Below are 15,394 nucleotides of genomic sequence, written 5' to 3'. Positions count from 1 at the left end.
CTTTCGAGCCCGGCTTAGTGATTCCGGATCCTGGCCCAATTCGCCCCCAATACGGATTTGCTATTCGGGGCAGCCCTGCGTCATCTCCAACGCCGTCCTCAACTGGCCCCCGGTCTTCCACCTCTGGCAACCGTCGCCTTCTCTTCCTCCGCCGCCTCCGTCCACTTCGCCTCCACATTCTACTTCCTTTCTCTCTCATCCGTTTCTCTCTCTTGACCATAGCAGGCTTCTCCGGTCAACTTTCCTGGGCTTCCCGCAGCTCCCCCTTGGTCGAATCTCCCAAAGATCAATTTTTGGACCGGCCAATTTCCCGCCAAACGCAAGGCGGAGTGCTCACTTCGAGCAGCCGGAACTTCTGTTGCTGAGCTCATTCAGCTCTGAGCATCAGACATGACTGGTTGAAGATTTTGCATTGACTTCGCTGCTCGAGCATCTCCAATGGAGTGCTCTTGGGTCCGCCCAGGCCACTGTTCTCGCTGAGAGTAGAGAGATTGTTGAGAAAAAGATGGCATTGAAGCTTCTGTACAAGAAGAAATGGAGCCAAGGCAGACTCGGGCGCTTCGAGGATTGCAGAAGGAGAAGCTCAAGCAGCAGAGTTGACGAGTTCAGAGAAGCCGGCCGAACAAATTCGAGGCTAAACACGGAATTTCTGGTGTGTAATGGAGTAAAAATGGTCTTTATCAATGTCGGCTTGTTCGTGCTTTCGGTTCGGGTTTTGTAGTCTCGGCCGTTTTAACGGATACATTGTATTCTGTCTTTCTCCTTTGCAGCATGGAAGGGAGATTGAACTACCTTCAGTGTTTGGATTTGCTGTCAATGCTCCATGTAGAGCAGGAAGCACACGCGGGTTCGGGAATAGCTCCATTCTGATGGCAATGTATCGGAAACCTGTGAGTTGAATGAGAGAAACTCTAGAATTGGGACTAGGAGAAATTTTGCATACATCATTGAATGTTATCACATGATTTTGTTGATGGCTCCTTTTGTTCTGATCAACTGTCAGTGGAGGAATATAACTGGGAATTTGGATCAGTTTAAAGCTCTTGCAACTCTGACAGGTGATTATATGCTGTTTCAACTTGTGAGGCATATCTTGAGATGTTGGTAGTTGCACTGAAAATTCTCAGTAACATGTAGAATGATATAGTTGTCTTCTAGAATTTGCTTTATATCGCCATGCTAAGCTTTGGCGGTTCTGAACTGCAGGTAATCGAAGTTTAGATCGCACGAAGAAACGGATTAATATTCCGCAGCAGAGTCCTATTGTGAAGGCTCTTCGTGAGGGTGATAGAACAAGAGCTTCCGATATGCTCCAAAAACTTGGACGAATGAAGCATTCACTTCGAGCTAATGATTTCACTGATATTCTTAGGTACTGTGCAAAGTCATCTGATCCTGTGGTAAGTGCAGTTATGAGTTTTTTTTTTTTTTTAAAAGATATGACATAAATCTGAAAATTGATAATTAATCACCATAATTTGTCTATTTTAGCAGATAATACTCAAATGCATGCCTTTATATATATATCATAGTTCTGCTTGGAATCCTGTTATATTTTCTCATTTTCTACCTCTACCATATCGTCAATGTCATGACGTTCAACTTCATTTGGCAGTTTGCAATGGAGACTTGGAGGTTAATTGATGAGAGAAAAGTCAGACTAAACAGCTATTTCTGCATGCTCATGGTTCAAGCTCTATGTGAAGGAGGTTACTTGGAGGAGGTACATCTCTCTGGTTTAATTTGATCGAGTGTGGTATACTGACATATTACTTAGGGCTATTTTAAGACAGCTAAGTAAGAAATTGCATAAAAAGTATCACCGCGTGCAAGTTGCATTTAAGTTATTCTGTTCCTCCTGTCTTGACATTTCCAAGGATGAAGAGTTCTTGTATCTCTATACTATACTTTCTTCAGGCATTCAATCTGCTTCAATATCTTGGAGAAAATCGCAATGTGTACCCAATTCTTCATGTATATAATTATTTTCTGGGGAATGCTGTAAAACGAAAGAATGTAGTCTACGCTGGCAAGTGTTTGGATCTGATGGAGCGACGGCTCGTTGGCAAGAGTGAGCCCACTTATTTTGCACTCCTCAAGGTACAAAAGTTTGTCTTTATGATGTGCTCATTCTTTCTAACGTGTAATCGCGCTTTGCAAAACTGAAGAGCTTGGATCATTATATTTAAAGCGAACGCTTATATATAAATTATCGTTTTAATTTAATATTCTGTTTTACAGAATATGAAATACTTGTTATGTTCTGCTTCGTCCATCTCTAAAAAACATTTTTTTCTTAAATTGCAAAAAATAGGCTCCTTAGTTATGTGAATTCAACTCACCAAAATAACTTCTCATTAAAATTGATCAATGAACTGGCTCTAGAAGGCAAATGGAGTTGAATAAGAACTGTACAGAGCTCTCAATATGTCAAGCGACAGTTGTTTGACTAGTGCTCCAAGACATATTGATACCCTGAAGAAACGAGACACTAAAAATTTTCTGATATGGCCTTTTGCAATTTCTTAGTAATTGCTAAGAGTAACTTTTGTGCCTCCTTTTTCAGCTTGCAGTTTTGCAGAAGAACAAGGCTGCAGTCCATGAACTCTGGAAGGACTATATCAAACACTATCCAGCAAACATTTCCTTACTGGGATATTTTGTAGTGTCCTTCAAAGAGCTGGGGGACTTAAAATCTGCATATGAAATTTTGCAATTTCTTGTCGCTTGTGCTGTCCCCATAGCTGCCTTTGGTGTTAAAACCATAAATGGAAGGTCTAGATTAGACATCCCAATACCTTTGAAAAACGAATTAAGCTTCAAGAAATGGGACTCTAAAGAGATCAGCAATTACGATGAGGAATTGGATGGGCTTGGTAGCGGCATGGGAACCACTTCCATCTTTAGAAGAAATATAGCTCGTGAAAGTGTCTACCCAATTGTGAGAGTATTAGAAGATACCTTCAATACCTTGTTACAGGCTTGTGCACAAACCCGTAACTGCAGCTTGGCGGAGCAGCTAGTCCAGCAGGTGAAGGACACTCTTATGGCCTCTTTCTTCTTCTAGTTGTAGAAAATCTCAACAAGAGATCGGCCTGAATCTTATCTTACTTTTTAAAAAGACCTAATGTGCTTTTATCACTAAAATTTATTCATTTGTTCATGAAAACTTAATTTTTCCAATGACCATCATGGTATCATAGCTGTTACAAATATTAAAGTGGTTATATATCCAGTTTATTTGTCTGTGAGTTGTTTTTTGCATCAAATTCAGAAATTAATTGCAAGTTTAAAAGAAAAATGTCATGTAAGCATTATACTTGGGCGCCTAATAAAGGTGTAGGTGTGTGTCCATGTAGATGGAAAATCTTGGTCTGAAGCGATCACAACGTACATATGATGGACTTTTGAGAGCAGTTGTTTATGAGAAGGGTTTCGCTGATGGCATGAAAGTGGTAAATCTTGACTACATTCAACTCTATAATGTTTATTTTATAGTCATGCATGGAGCATTGTCTATTCTTATTTTGTTCTTTATTATCTTATACTTCTTTCAGTTGGAAAGAATGCAAAAGAGAAATTTGGAACCACGTAAATCTACCCTTGCTACCCTTTCAAAAGGTTGTAGCAGGGCATTGGAACTGGACATGGCTGAGGCTCTACTGGATCAACTTTCGGAATGTCCATACCCTTATCCCTATAATGCTCTCCTTAAAGCATGCAAAACAGTGGTGAGTTCAAGAATTGACATTCTATGAAACACTTAATAATGATAACGAATTTAACTGTCTTGGATAGTAGTTCTTCCTGGTGCCACTTATTTTTTTTAACTTGTACGTATATTTCTTGGAATATGTTTTCTCATATGATCAGTTCATCTGAGAGAAGTAAAATATGTTTTTTATTTTATTTTATTTCTTTTATGGTACAATAAGCATTTATGTATAGGAGAATTATTTATTTTCATCTGAAGTTTGAGCAAAGCAATTTTCTAGCAATTGACATATTGTATGAAGGGAAAAGGAATCCCACTAATATATTCCTGAGGAAGTGTTGCATATTATTCTAATGAATTCATAACTGGGTGCTTGACTTAAGATGCTTTTGTCAATTATCTTGAGGACTACAATTTGAAGTAATTGTAGAGTTAGTGATTGAATGCCAACTTTCTTGAGGAAGATTCCCGACAAACTGGATATTTTAATTGCAAATTAGATTTGCTTCTGTTGAGATCTCTGAGTAAAAACTTAGGACCTGCTTAATGGAACACAATATGTGGCTGGTAATGAGGAGGAGAAAGAATGGCGAAAGGGAAATTTGAGTAATTGGAAAGACATCTAATGCAACAATTCACTTAACAATCCATTACACTGATTCGAACCTGTTTAACAACTCGGGTGGTTTTTGGCATAATTGGTGTTATAATTTACTATGGGATATACCTTCACTCAATGCTCATTCTCTGCTATGTATTTTTCAGTGTAAAATTTTAGGCACTTATTTATTGAGTATTATGAATCACCACTTTCCTTGACCGGCATTTAATATAGAGTGTTTGTGAGACTAGGTCACCCTCTTCACAATGTGGTAAAATCTATTGCTTATTTTGCAGGACGAACTTGAGCGAGCAGTTCGGGTATTTGCTAAGATGAAGAAAGCTGAAAGCAAACCAGATATTGTGACATATGAGCTGTTGTTTTCCTTGTTTGGTAATGTTAACCCTCCATATGAAAAGGGCAACATGTTTTCCCAGGCTGTTGTTGCCGCGAGGATAAAGGCTATAGAGGCGGATATGGCCAAAAACAATGTTCTGCACAGCAGTACATCGATTAGAAATTTGGTAGCTTCCCTTCTCCTGTTTGCAGTTCCTTCTATTAGAAGCAGTTGAATGAAAAATGTCTCCTTTTGGAGTAAAGGTCAAAGTTCTTAAAAATTTGAAGTCGCACCAGCTCTAGACTTGACCATGGGCGGGACAGGTCGGGGTCCAAGCTCAGCTGCCCTGATGGTGGGCTGATATCTTGTCCAAGACTGGCCAGTCCAGCCCTTGCTCATTCTACCTGGTATTACTGCTTTCAGAATAAGTTCTTTCACCACTCGAGCTGAAAGTTTCGATCCTTTGTTTTTCTGTTGCTTTTTAGCTAAGAGCCCTTGGTCAAGAGGGCATGATAAAAGAGCTTATCCGCTATCTACGCATGGCAGAGGACCTGTTCTCTCGCTACAACTTGCAACTTGGAACTCCAGTATACAATACTGTATTATTTGCACTGACCGCGGCTAAAGAAGTAAGCAGAAGCTCATTAGTTGACATTGAAAGTACATCTCGTATGAGCATAAATGGTATCTTATATTCTGAGGTACTAAATTACTAGTATGCTCTTCCATCAATGCAGAGCAATGGTGCTATAGAAATTTTCAAAACCATGAGAAGGTGTGGGTTCCCTCTCGATAACATAACATACAATACCATGATCAGCTGCTGTTGCAACATTGGGAGTTTCAGATCTGCTACTGCAGTAGTTTCCATGATGATTCGTGATGGATTTCTCCCGCAGACTTTGACTTACACAGCCCTCTTAAAGGTTCTTCCAGTCCCACACTGCCTGAATTTACTAGACTTCCGATCTTTAAGCCAGGAAAGTTTAAACTTGCCAGTGTTTCTCGTGACGAAGCTTTTCAATGTCTGTTAGATTGTTTTGGATGACAACAACTTCGATGAAGCTTTGGATCTCCTGGATCGGGCCTCCTCAGAAGGGGATGAACTGGATGTCCTCCTATTCAACACTGTCTTGAAAAAAGTTGGTGACACGGTGAGTATCTATCTGTGTATTAGTGTAGTGACAATTTTTGGGACATTTTGATTTTAAGCTCTTAGTTTACAAAATAGAACTCAACTCAGTTTCCCATTCTTTTTTCTGTTGATGCAGCGGAAACTCGATTTGCTTGAGTACGTCATTGAACAAATTAGGCGAGCAAACATAGGGCCTGACCCATCAACCTGCAGCTACGTGTTTACTGCATATACAGACAGGGAGTTTAACAGAATGGCTGCAGAAGCTCTTCATGTTCTGAGCGTTCGAATTATCACTCAAGAAGGTGTTCTTCCTGCAGAGAAAAGGGCAGAGTATGAAGACTTTATCTTCAGCGAAGATCCAGAAGCCGAGTCTCGAATAGTCCATCTTTTCGAGGATTATCGAGACAATATAGCTTTTGCTCTCATGAATCTAAGGTGGTGTGCCATTCTTGGTCTTATTGATTCCATCAATTGGGCACCTGATCAAAGCCCATGGGCTCGAAGAATCTCGGCTAACTACGAAGACATGATGCAATCCCCTTGGCGCTGAACTTCTGCAAAAACCTTGTTTCAAAAGCCCGTCCGGCAATGTTTCAAACAGAAACAAGAAACCCGGTTCCAAGTCGCTGATCCTGCGAAACAAGCAAGCTCAAGATCATCAGAGGCGATTGGCTCATTGCAAGGCAATCAAGAGTTCAAAGTTTCTGCAAGTATTCAAATCCTTCGGGGATCAAGTTGTGACCAGGTTCGGTAAGTCGTGATTTATGACAACACGAGCAGGAGGAATCCGTTCAGCGGAAGTCTTTTGGAATGGACACACTATTTTTTTGTACAATATTAGGGAATTAATTAATTTTTGTCAGTACCATGGAATAAAAGCTTCAGATCGAGAAAAGGGCATCTTTCTCCATTAGGAAAAAGAACGGGGCTGAATTGCCCATGTTCATGAGCTGCGGGGCCTTCTGTAACTTTCCCCAAGCTATTGAAATTTTTGACAACTGGCTATCAAATAATCTCTTTTCGCAGTCGGGTCCATCAAGACATGAATAAATTGAATAATGATGCTTTGCTTGGAACCGAAGTCACATTTATTTGAAAATTCTTCGGTAAATCAATCTCCCACGCAGCAGAAGAAGGACTCAACCGATGAACTGAGAAAATTTAATGAATTGCCATCGCGATATTGTCATGAAAATTATTCGATAACTTTACTGATTAATGATGAAGTTGAAAAAGTCTAGCGCAACACTTCATTAGTAATTGCGTATCATATGATTTCATGTGCATCCAAGTACCTTAGAGATGGTTCAACCAATTTCGACATTGTATGGCGTTTTAATTGATCTATAAGGAGAAACTTGTAAACGTTATCTTACGATAACGCCATAAGAAAGAACAATAAAATTGCTAAAGCTAACACGATTAAAACAAAACCACTAGTGCAATTTACATGCAGTCATTTATTTGTTATAATTTTTTTCAGTGTGAATCATGATATTCAAAAGCTCAATTAAGTCCGACTAATTTAATCTAGTTGGATCTATTCACTAAAAAATAAAACTCTCTCAATATAAATTTTTTACATTTAAAAGGACTTGAATCCAAAATTTTGCGGAATCGAAACAAAATACCGAACCATTTCAATCGATTCACCTTGATTTATTTGTTATTAGATGAATCATCTGACATACACTTTACTGGTGGGGCCCACAAGTAACGAATTTATACTATCCGACCGTAATCTCACCTAATCCACATCGAACGGCCAAAACGGATCCACGCTGGTATTTGAGGGCTCTTGTCCGTCTGTCTTGTCTATTTTGGTCAAAGCCAGGTAGAAAGATAATATCATAATACCAATTACTCAGCTCACTCAGCTAGTCGACCCGAGCCGGCTCCATCATCTCGACCGGCTTAAATTAAAGCCGACAAGCCAGCTAGAGCTTCCGTCCTCATGGCTCATCTCCTCGGCGCCCCCATTCCCCACTCTCTCTCCTTTTTCCCCCAGCCTGGAAAAATTCGTTCATCCCGCCGATTCGGATTCGCTCCACTGCCCCGTCGTCGATCGCTCCGACCTCCCTCACCGGAGTAACTCCGGTTTGATACTTGCATTGCCTGCTTGTGCTTCTGTTGTTTGTGTGTGAAAGTGTTCGCCCCTGTCCGCTGAGGTCGGCGAGCGCCACCTCCGCACATGGCGTTGCTGCGGCGGCGCCAGAACTACTACCACCGGCTCCGTCGGCTCCTCCCTGCCGTATCAGTCGTCTCCTGCGCCCTCCTTGTCTTCTTCTCCCTCCTCTCGTTCCTCGCTCCTTCCCCCACCGATGTGGATCACCGCCACCTCGAGCTCCGCCATTCCACGGTATTCTCTCTCCCCCCCTCTCTCAGTGTCCATTTGATGAGCATCCAGCTAACAATGCTGCCATGGTAGTGAAGCTTAACGTGATTTTCTTTTCAGAGCAACATCGGAGTGGGCAATGATGCCGCCGGAGTCCCGTCGTTTCGTGTTCCAGTTAGTACTCCCTCCGCTTTCTGTCCTTTTGTCCGTCTTAATTGTATTGCTCGTCCTAGTTCTTTCACAGATTGCTGTGCTCTTCCTGATGCTGACTCCTTGTCCTTTGAGCTTCAGAGAGAGGGAGGCCGATCTGGTCGCGATGTCTGGAGCTCACGGAATGCAAAATTCCACTACGGATGCAGTAATGCCAGCTCCAAGTTTCCCAGTGAGCATCTCACTCTGTGATCATCCGTCAGCTGTTCGCATTTTACCATTTTGTGACTGAATTCATGCATACGTAGAGTAGATCTCTAGCTTATTATCAATGTCCCTTCGGGTTTGGATTCTGGTTTTCTTCCAGATGTGGGAAACCTCTGTTCATTAATAAGTACCGGTTGAGGTTTTGCTTCTTATTAATTAACAGACAGATCGAATCTGCTCGTGTGAGCTGCCATCTTTGTTTAGTGAACTGAATCTGGCCTTTGTTTAGTGAAATGCCATCTTTGATTCAATTCTGGTTTTCTTCCGAATGTAGGAAACTTCTGTTTATTAATACATGCTGGTTGAGGTTTTGCTTCTTATTAATTATAACAGACAGATCGAATCTGCTCGAGTGAGCTGCCATCTTTGTTTAATGAACTGAATTTTGCCTTTGCACAGGACCTGAAGCTATCACACAGCCCAACCGGTACTTGATGATTGCAACTAGCGGAGGCTTGAATCAACAACGCACTGGGGTATGTCTGCACACCAAAATAGGCCTCTTTAAGTTATAGCACGTCAGTAAGTCTGTGATTTGCTTTCATTATCTGGGAATCTCTTATTCCATGAGCTGTGAAGCAAGATATAGAGATGGCCATAGCCAAGGTGTTTCCCTGATATAGTGAGCCATCGTGTGGCATCTCATGATTGAAATAAAAGCAGCACACTGTCACTACCTTGATTTATGGTCATAATTAGTAAGCACTATGTTTTCCATTATAGGTTTCAAACATTTCTTCTTATTATTTGCCAGATTACCGATGCTGTTGTTGCTGCTCGAATTCTGAATGCTACACTTGTTGTCCCTAAGCTCGACCAGAAATCTTTCTGGAAGGATACCAGGTTGTTCATATACTTATAATTTCAGGCTATATATTGCATGCCTAAATTGGATCCCAGATTCAGAAATATTTTCTTTTCCTTTATATGTTCACTGTTGGATGATAAGGCTGCTCGTTTTCCTCATGCAGTAACTTCTCGGAGATCTTTGATGTAGATTGGTTTATCGCATCCCTGACAAAAGATGTCAGAATCATAAAGGAACTCCCAAAGAAGGGAGGAAAACCTTGGGGCGTCCGCAGTATGCGTGTTCCCAGGAAGTGTAGTGAGAGGTGCTATAATAACCGTGTACTTCCTGTTCTTTTGAAAAGGCATGTAAGTTCTCATGTCTAAGCCCTTAATCTGCGTCCTTTTTTTGACCTGCTGAAACCATCTTCTTCAGTCTTATGCTTCCTGAGTCATTATATAAATTTGAAATTTGTTTGTAAATGTTGCACATCTCTTCTGGATCAAACAATTTGCTGTTTCGTTCAAAATTCTTAATAATCTGTAGTGCTGTGTTCATGGTTCAAAAAATGAAAATTTATGAACTGTATTTTCATATTTGATAAATAAAATGGTGGGTTGCATATTAACTGTCTTTCACGTCTATAAAATCTTAACTTTTTGTAAGAAACGAACAAGACTTCTCTGTTTGCACACTTATAGCCAATGTCTTGTATATGTGAAAAAGCCGGCATAGGTTTTAAGACTATCTAGTCGAGCATGGTATGATGTAGCGAACAAACTGAGCGTTGTGTTCTTCAGTTTTTACTAGGATTATTTTGGGAAGAGTTTCCTTTTCAATACTTGGATTCTAAATTGTTCGCCGCTGGTTCTTTACTCCATGTATACTTTAAAACGAATCATTCTTCCAGCATTGATGAGTTGTTCTCTTCTTTGCATATCTCCTCTTAAAATGTGAATGATACCAGTCCAGTCACTTTCAACTTCTCGATTTTAAAACTCTGCTCTCCCATTTCTCAAATTGGATATACCTTTGAAAGCGGGCTCCCTTGTCAAGAAAAAAGGAAAAGAGATCTGGGCTTTTTGGCTGAGGAGCCACAATTTTAGCAACTAGGTTGGTGATCAAATTCTCATCTGCATTCTGACAACAGGTTATACAGCTTAGCAAGTTTGATTACAGATTGGCAAACAAGTTGAGTACAGACCTGCAGAAACTAAGGTGTAGGGTCAACTACCATGCTTTAAAGTTCACTGATCCTATAAGTGCGATGGGCCAGATGTTGGTCAATCGTATGAGGATGAGGAGCAAACATTACATTGCACTTCACCTAAGGTAATATCTCTGTTAATTTGTTTCTTTCTTACTTGTTTGGTGACTTGGATTTTCTTAACCAAGAGCTAGGATGAGTATCCAGCATTTTGCGTTCTATTTATTACTGTGAAGAAAGGTGTCAGTAGTTGCACTGAGAGGGTGTGTTGTGATAAAAGGAAGTACTCTATCGGAAAGGACGGTTGTTGCCATTGAATAGTCACATTTCATGGGCTGACTCATTTGGGAGTATCACACAGCATGATCTGCGGAATGGATTTATAACACTGGTGTACTATCAACATAATGTTGGCCTTTCTATGTATAGTTAATCGGCATATATGTTTTTGCATTATGGACTGAATGCTATTCTTGCACTTCAATGGTGGACCCAATACGCTCTTATTGTCATAAAATATTTAGTCAATTGCAGTATGTTTAGCTATTGCTAGTTGAAAACAATAAGCATTGGATGTCGTCTGATGCGACGACACGTTGCTTTTGACAGGTTTGAACCTGATATGCTCGCATTCTCTGGGTGTGATTACGGTGGTGGAGAAAAGGAAAGACAAGACCTGGGTGCAATTAGGAAGAGGTGGAAGACTTTACATGTAAGACTTTTGTCGCCTTCTCACTCTGAGAAAGCAAAATAGTTACACTGTTAAGCAGTTCTCTGCTTTATAATATTTGAGATGCTGAAACTGACTTGAATATTCTAGATGATGGTAGACAAATGCGTTTATCCACTGCATGCATTATAAAAATCACGACAAGACTCTTATAGATAAATGGAAAATTGCCTTGCAGATAGGCAATCCTGATAAGGCGAGGAGACAAGGCAAGTGCCCTCTCACTCCTGAAGAAGTTGGCCTTATGCTTAGGGCGCTCGGATACGGAAGCGATGTCCATATCTATGTGGCATCAGGTGAAGTATATGGAAGGGAAAAGTATCTGGCACCTCTAAAAGCACTCTTCCCAAACTTCCATAGCAAGGAGACCATAGCCAGCAAAGAGGAATTAGCACCCTTTGCTTCCTTTTCTTCTCGCATGGCCGCTCTTGATTTCATTGTTTGTGATGAAAGCGATGTGTTCGTTACCAACAACAATGGCAATATGGCCAGAATATTAGCTGGGCGAAGGTATGCTTCTTCTTGCTTCTCTTCCTCAGTATTCTGTGGATACGTGACTTTCAGGTCCTGACTAATTGATGTCGCATTGCAGGAGATATTTTGGACACAAACCCACTATCCGCCCAAATGCGAAGAAACTGTACCGGTTGTTCCCAGTAAGAGCTAACATGACATGGGAAGCATTTGCCCTGAAAGTTCGTTCTTACCAGAGAGGCTTTATGGGGGAGCCAATGGAGGTGAGATCGGGAAGGGGTGAGTTTCACGAGAACCCATCCTCCTGCATATGCGAGGACTCTCAGGCAAAGGCAATGAAAGATTCGACGAATAGAAAACTTGGTAAAGGAAGTGATAATACGAGAGAGGAAGCAGAAAGTGCAGCTGATGATCTAGATATGGACAATGAGCCCGATTGGCCGGAGCAGGAGGATGAAGATCAAGACGATGGCTTTGCAGGGAGAGACCAGTTTAATGGAACAGGACTGGACTATGAACCCGGGAATTCTGATGAACCTGAGTTGGACGAATTGCTTTCTGACTGAACAGCGGTGGTGAAGTTCTGGCTCATAATTCTTACTCGAGTTTCTCGAGCTAATGGCTCTCTTAACCCCAGCTGCATACGTCATTGTTGGTATATAGAGGGCCCAGCTAAGCAGAATGTTCGAGACATGAGCGGCCTCTCTTCTCTAGCAGTTGGGGTAGTGCATGCACGGTATTTATTGAAGGAAAGTTCTCACAATCAAGAAATCTGTCATCCGTGGTTCAGTTCAAATAGGGGAAGGAAGCAACTTGGGATCAGGAAGCTGGCAAGGCCAAGTTGTCCGGCTATATCATGGAGTAAGTTAGATCCTGGTCCATTCCCTCGGGTTGAGGGAGATTGTTTGTATCTGACTTTCAGGTTTTTTTGGTCTGTCAGGTTAGTCGACTGTAAATTCTTTCTGTGCTAATTCCGAGCTTTATGATCGCAAGACGGAAAGTTGAGAGTGCAAAATTTTCCGTTGTATAAATTCTCACAACCTTCTTTCTCTATTAATATCTAACATGCTATGCTACTATCATATAACATCACTATCCTAGGTCTATTCCTAGGACTCTTTGCGTTCACAGAGGCCAAGAGTATCGAATGTTTGACGTTAACCGAACTCGTCCTGACCCAGAATTCAGCGAGATGAGGCGAACAATGAGGTAAGCGCAAAGTCAGGAGAACAAGTAGTGGGATGCTGGGCAAGAGTAAGGGCCGGAACTGAACATCGGTTTTGAGAACGAATTTGTGAATGTCGTTGCCAGTGATGCCCGAAGATACTCTATATATCATATCTCATCTCGCCATCATCTTCTCGCTCTCCAAATTTGTGATAGTTTGTTTGCTCCTGTGAGGGCATTTCGTCGAACTCGTCGAGGATGACGATGAGATGAGCAGGACAAGCCTCTGCAGCTGCTTACCTGTCGTGTCCCCTCTGACGATCGAACCAAAACTCCCAAGCAGATTCCTACTCGCTTGCCTCTCTTGATAAATAAGAGAGTATTTTAATGTTGGCCTTGACGAGCAGAGGCACAACGTGGTCAGCTCGGTAAAGAGGTCACGAAAAAAAAGAAAAAGAGAGAGATGAGGTCTTAACAGAACACGCTTTCTTCATATTAAAATTATCGGAATATTCTTACACCGGAAGCTCGTCTTAAAACTTCTAGCCGCTTCGGGCGAAGTAAAGTAAACTCTCTTATCATCTAAATTCATCTCTCGTTACTGCTAGTAACCAAGGATGCGTGCATATGAAGTGCCGGCGATTCCTCTCCGCGACCCGCAACTGCTCTGACTCGACACCGCACCCCGTGCAATATGTAGCTTTTGAGAGAGTATTCTTCCAACTGCTTGTTCGTGGATAGATTAGTTATGTTAGATCACTTTCCAACGCCCATCCAGTTGGGAGCAGGTCCCCTTCATTCATGAATGGCAGGGAATGTCAATCATTAGTTGTTGTTTGGTCCCTATGGCAATGGCTTCCTCGACTATACTTACTCCATAAATTTTCCCGGTCCCACGAAGGAATCGTTCCAACCTTTCGCAAACTATTAGATCAATAATTTGTAGCAGAGCTTATATTCGAAAATTTGATCGGACGACGTACAGATACATATACGGACATGCATTATACAAAAGCTTACATAAATGACCTACATTGCAGTACAGAATTCATAGTATTGGCTTGATGATATTATATCATGATATAAAACGATACATTAATTGAATCTATTGGCTTGATGATATATCACTTGGAACTTTTCTTAAGGGTAATGCATCCAAACATGGACTAATTAATTAAGCAAAATTGGGCCAAATTCAAAAGGGAATTATATTAGCCACCTCACTCTCATACCATCACTACCATTCTTCCCATACCATACCATACCCATTATGGGAATATGAGTAAGTTCAGCCGCCTAACTGGGATGGGCGATTCTATTTCTTGTAGGTACTGAATAATAATACTAATAATATAGCACACCAATAATATTCCAACGGAAAAAAAAATAACACCAATAATAATGAAAAATAATGATGTGTAAATGATATAAAAAATAATTATGCCTACACATCCGTCAGCTGATGATGAAGAAATAGATATCTACTTCTTTTCCCATTTTTTTTTATGCACCACATAATATTTGAAAGTCTAATGGACCACAATTAATTTAAATTTGGGTCACATTGGTCACACATAGATATAGGTCGATGGATAGATGTCGGTTTGAGATGCCAGGCATTACATCCGAAGGACATATCCAATATAGTTGCTCCCCGTAATACGATGTGGGCTAAACAAGTACTGCCACAATAACCAGATGGTCAATTAATTCATTGCCGCCAGTGCATGCTGACAATAATTAGGAGTCACGTAGATCATAAAGACAATAATATATATATATATATATATATATAACTAGGTAGTCCGAGTAAGAATATATAAATATGGTCTAAGGTTGTCTTCGAATGGAGTTTTACGAAGCGAGTATATGCCAGCAAGGCAAGACCATGTGGTGTCCCCTCTCCACGGGATATGGGAAATTAATCTCAGGCTATCTCCTAGGGCATCCCAAAACCCTGCCGGGCTAGCCTCCCAATTAAAACCTCATGTTAAATTCGAAATCGAAATTTAACGGTGGTTGGTCGCTTATTCTCCTTAAATAAGATATTGATTTCGAGTCTTGCGAATAAAGAAAATTTTCGATTGAAAAAAGCTTTCTCAGTAATATGTATTGGGCTGATCGGATTCGATCTAGATTAGTCGTGGGTCGTCGGACTTCTGAATACCAAAATATAAATTGAAAAAAAAATCCAAAACCAAAATCTACTGATGATACTCTACTGTTCCTTCTTGGTATGCCGGCATTCTAAACCGGTCGGCTCGATTCCAGCTCTCTATACTTATAGTTTATAACAGGGGAAATAGCCTAAAAATTCAAATTGTTTCCTTAAATTATTCAATCTACTAACTTTTCAAATCTTGACATAAAAAATGAAAACATTTTCCCTATCTATCAACCCGTTAGTTTTGGAATTAACAGTGCTGATGTAGCTGTTAATCTGCCTATGTGGTAGACAGCACACGTGGCAACAATGTATGGTCTAT

General features: G+C 40.8%; 2 protein-coding genes across 4 annotated transcripts; both read left to right on the top strand.

Annotated features, from left to right (window-relative positions):
• The first annotated feature begins 84 nt into the window (after window positions 1-84).
• On the top strand, window positions 85-6,816 carry LOC116212998 (pentatricopeptide repeat-containing protein At1g76280). 3 transcript variants are annotated; one of them, XM_031547784.1, is made up of 14 exons: window positions 85-652; window positions 771-890; window positions 1,004-1,058; window positions 1,207-1,400; window positions 1,616-1,723; window positions 1,918-2,100; window positions 2,567-3,031; window positions 3,360-3,455; window positions 3,558-3,731; window positions 4,613-4,840; window positions 5,139-5,282; window positions 5,391-5,579; window positions 5,688-5,807; window positions 5,925-6,816. In XM_031547784.1, the coding sequence occupies exons 1-14, from the start codon at window positions 506-508 to the stop codon at window positions 6,339-6,341; spliced, it is 2,640 nt and encodes an 879-aa protein (XP_031403644.1). In that variant the 5' UTR covers window positions 85-505; the 3' UTR covers window positions 6,342-6,816. The 3 variants fall into 3 exon arrangements, with proteins under 3 accessions (XP_031403644.1, XP_031403643.1, XP_031403645.1); XM_031547783.1 differs by having other exon boundaries at window positions 85-673; XM_031547785.1 differs by lacking the exons at window positions 85-652; window positions 1,004-1,058.
• A 925-nt stretch (window positions 6,817-7,741) lies between these two features.
• On the top strand, window positions 7,742-12,828 carry LOC116214830 (O-fucosyltransferase 16). Its single transcript, XM_031550307.1, has 10 exons — window positions 7,742-8,150; window positions 8,247-8,300; window positions 8,418-8,508; window positions 8,943-9,019; window positions 9,298-9,386; window positions 9,515-9,698; window positions 10,481-10,662; window positions 11,147-11,249; window positions 11,446-11,777; window positions 11,860-12,828. Exons 1-10 carry the CDS (start codon window positions 7,983-7,985, stop codon window positions 12,305-12,307), a joined length of 1,728 nt encoding a protein of 575 aa, XP_031406167.1. The 5' UTR covers window positions 7,742-7,982; the 3' UTR covers window positions 12,308-12,828.
• The last annotated feature ends 2,566 nt before the right edge of the window (window positions 12,829-15,394 follow it).

Source organism: Punica granatum, chromosome 7, assembly GCF_007655135.1.
Source record: "Punica granatum isolate Tunisia-2019 chromosome 7, ASM765513v2, whole genome shotgun sequence".
In the NCBI taxonomy this organism is placed as follows: Eukaryota; Viridiplantae; Streptophyta; class Magnoliopsida; order Myrtales; family Lythraceae; genus Punica; species Punica granatum.
This window is presented reverse-complemented; position numbering and strand designations above follow the sequence as displayed.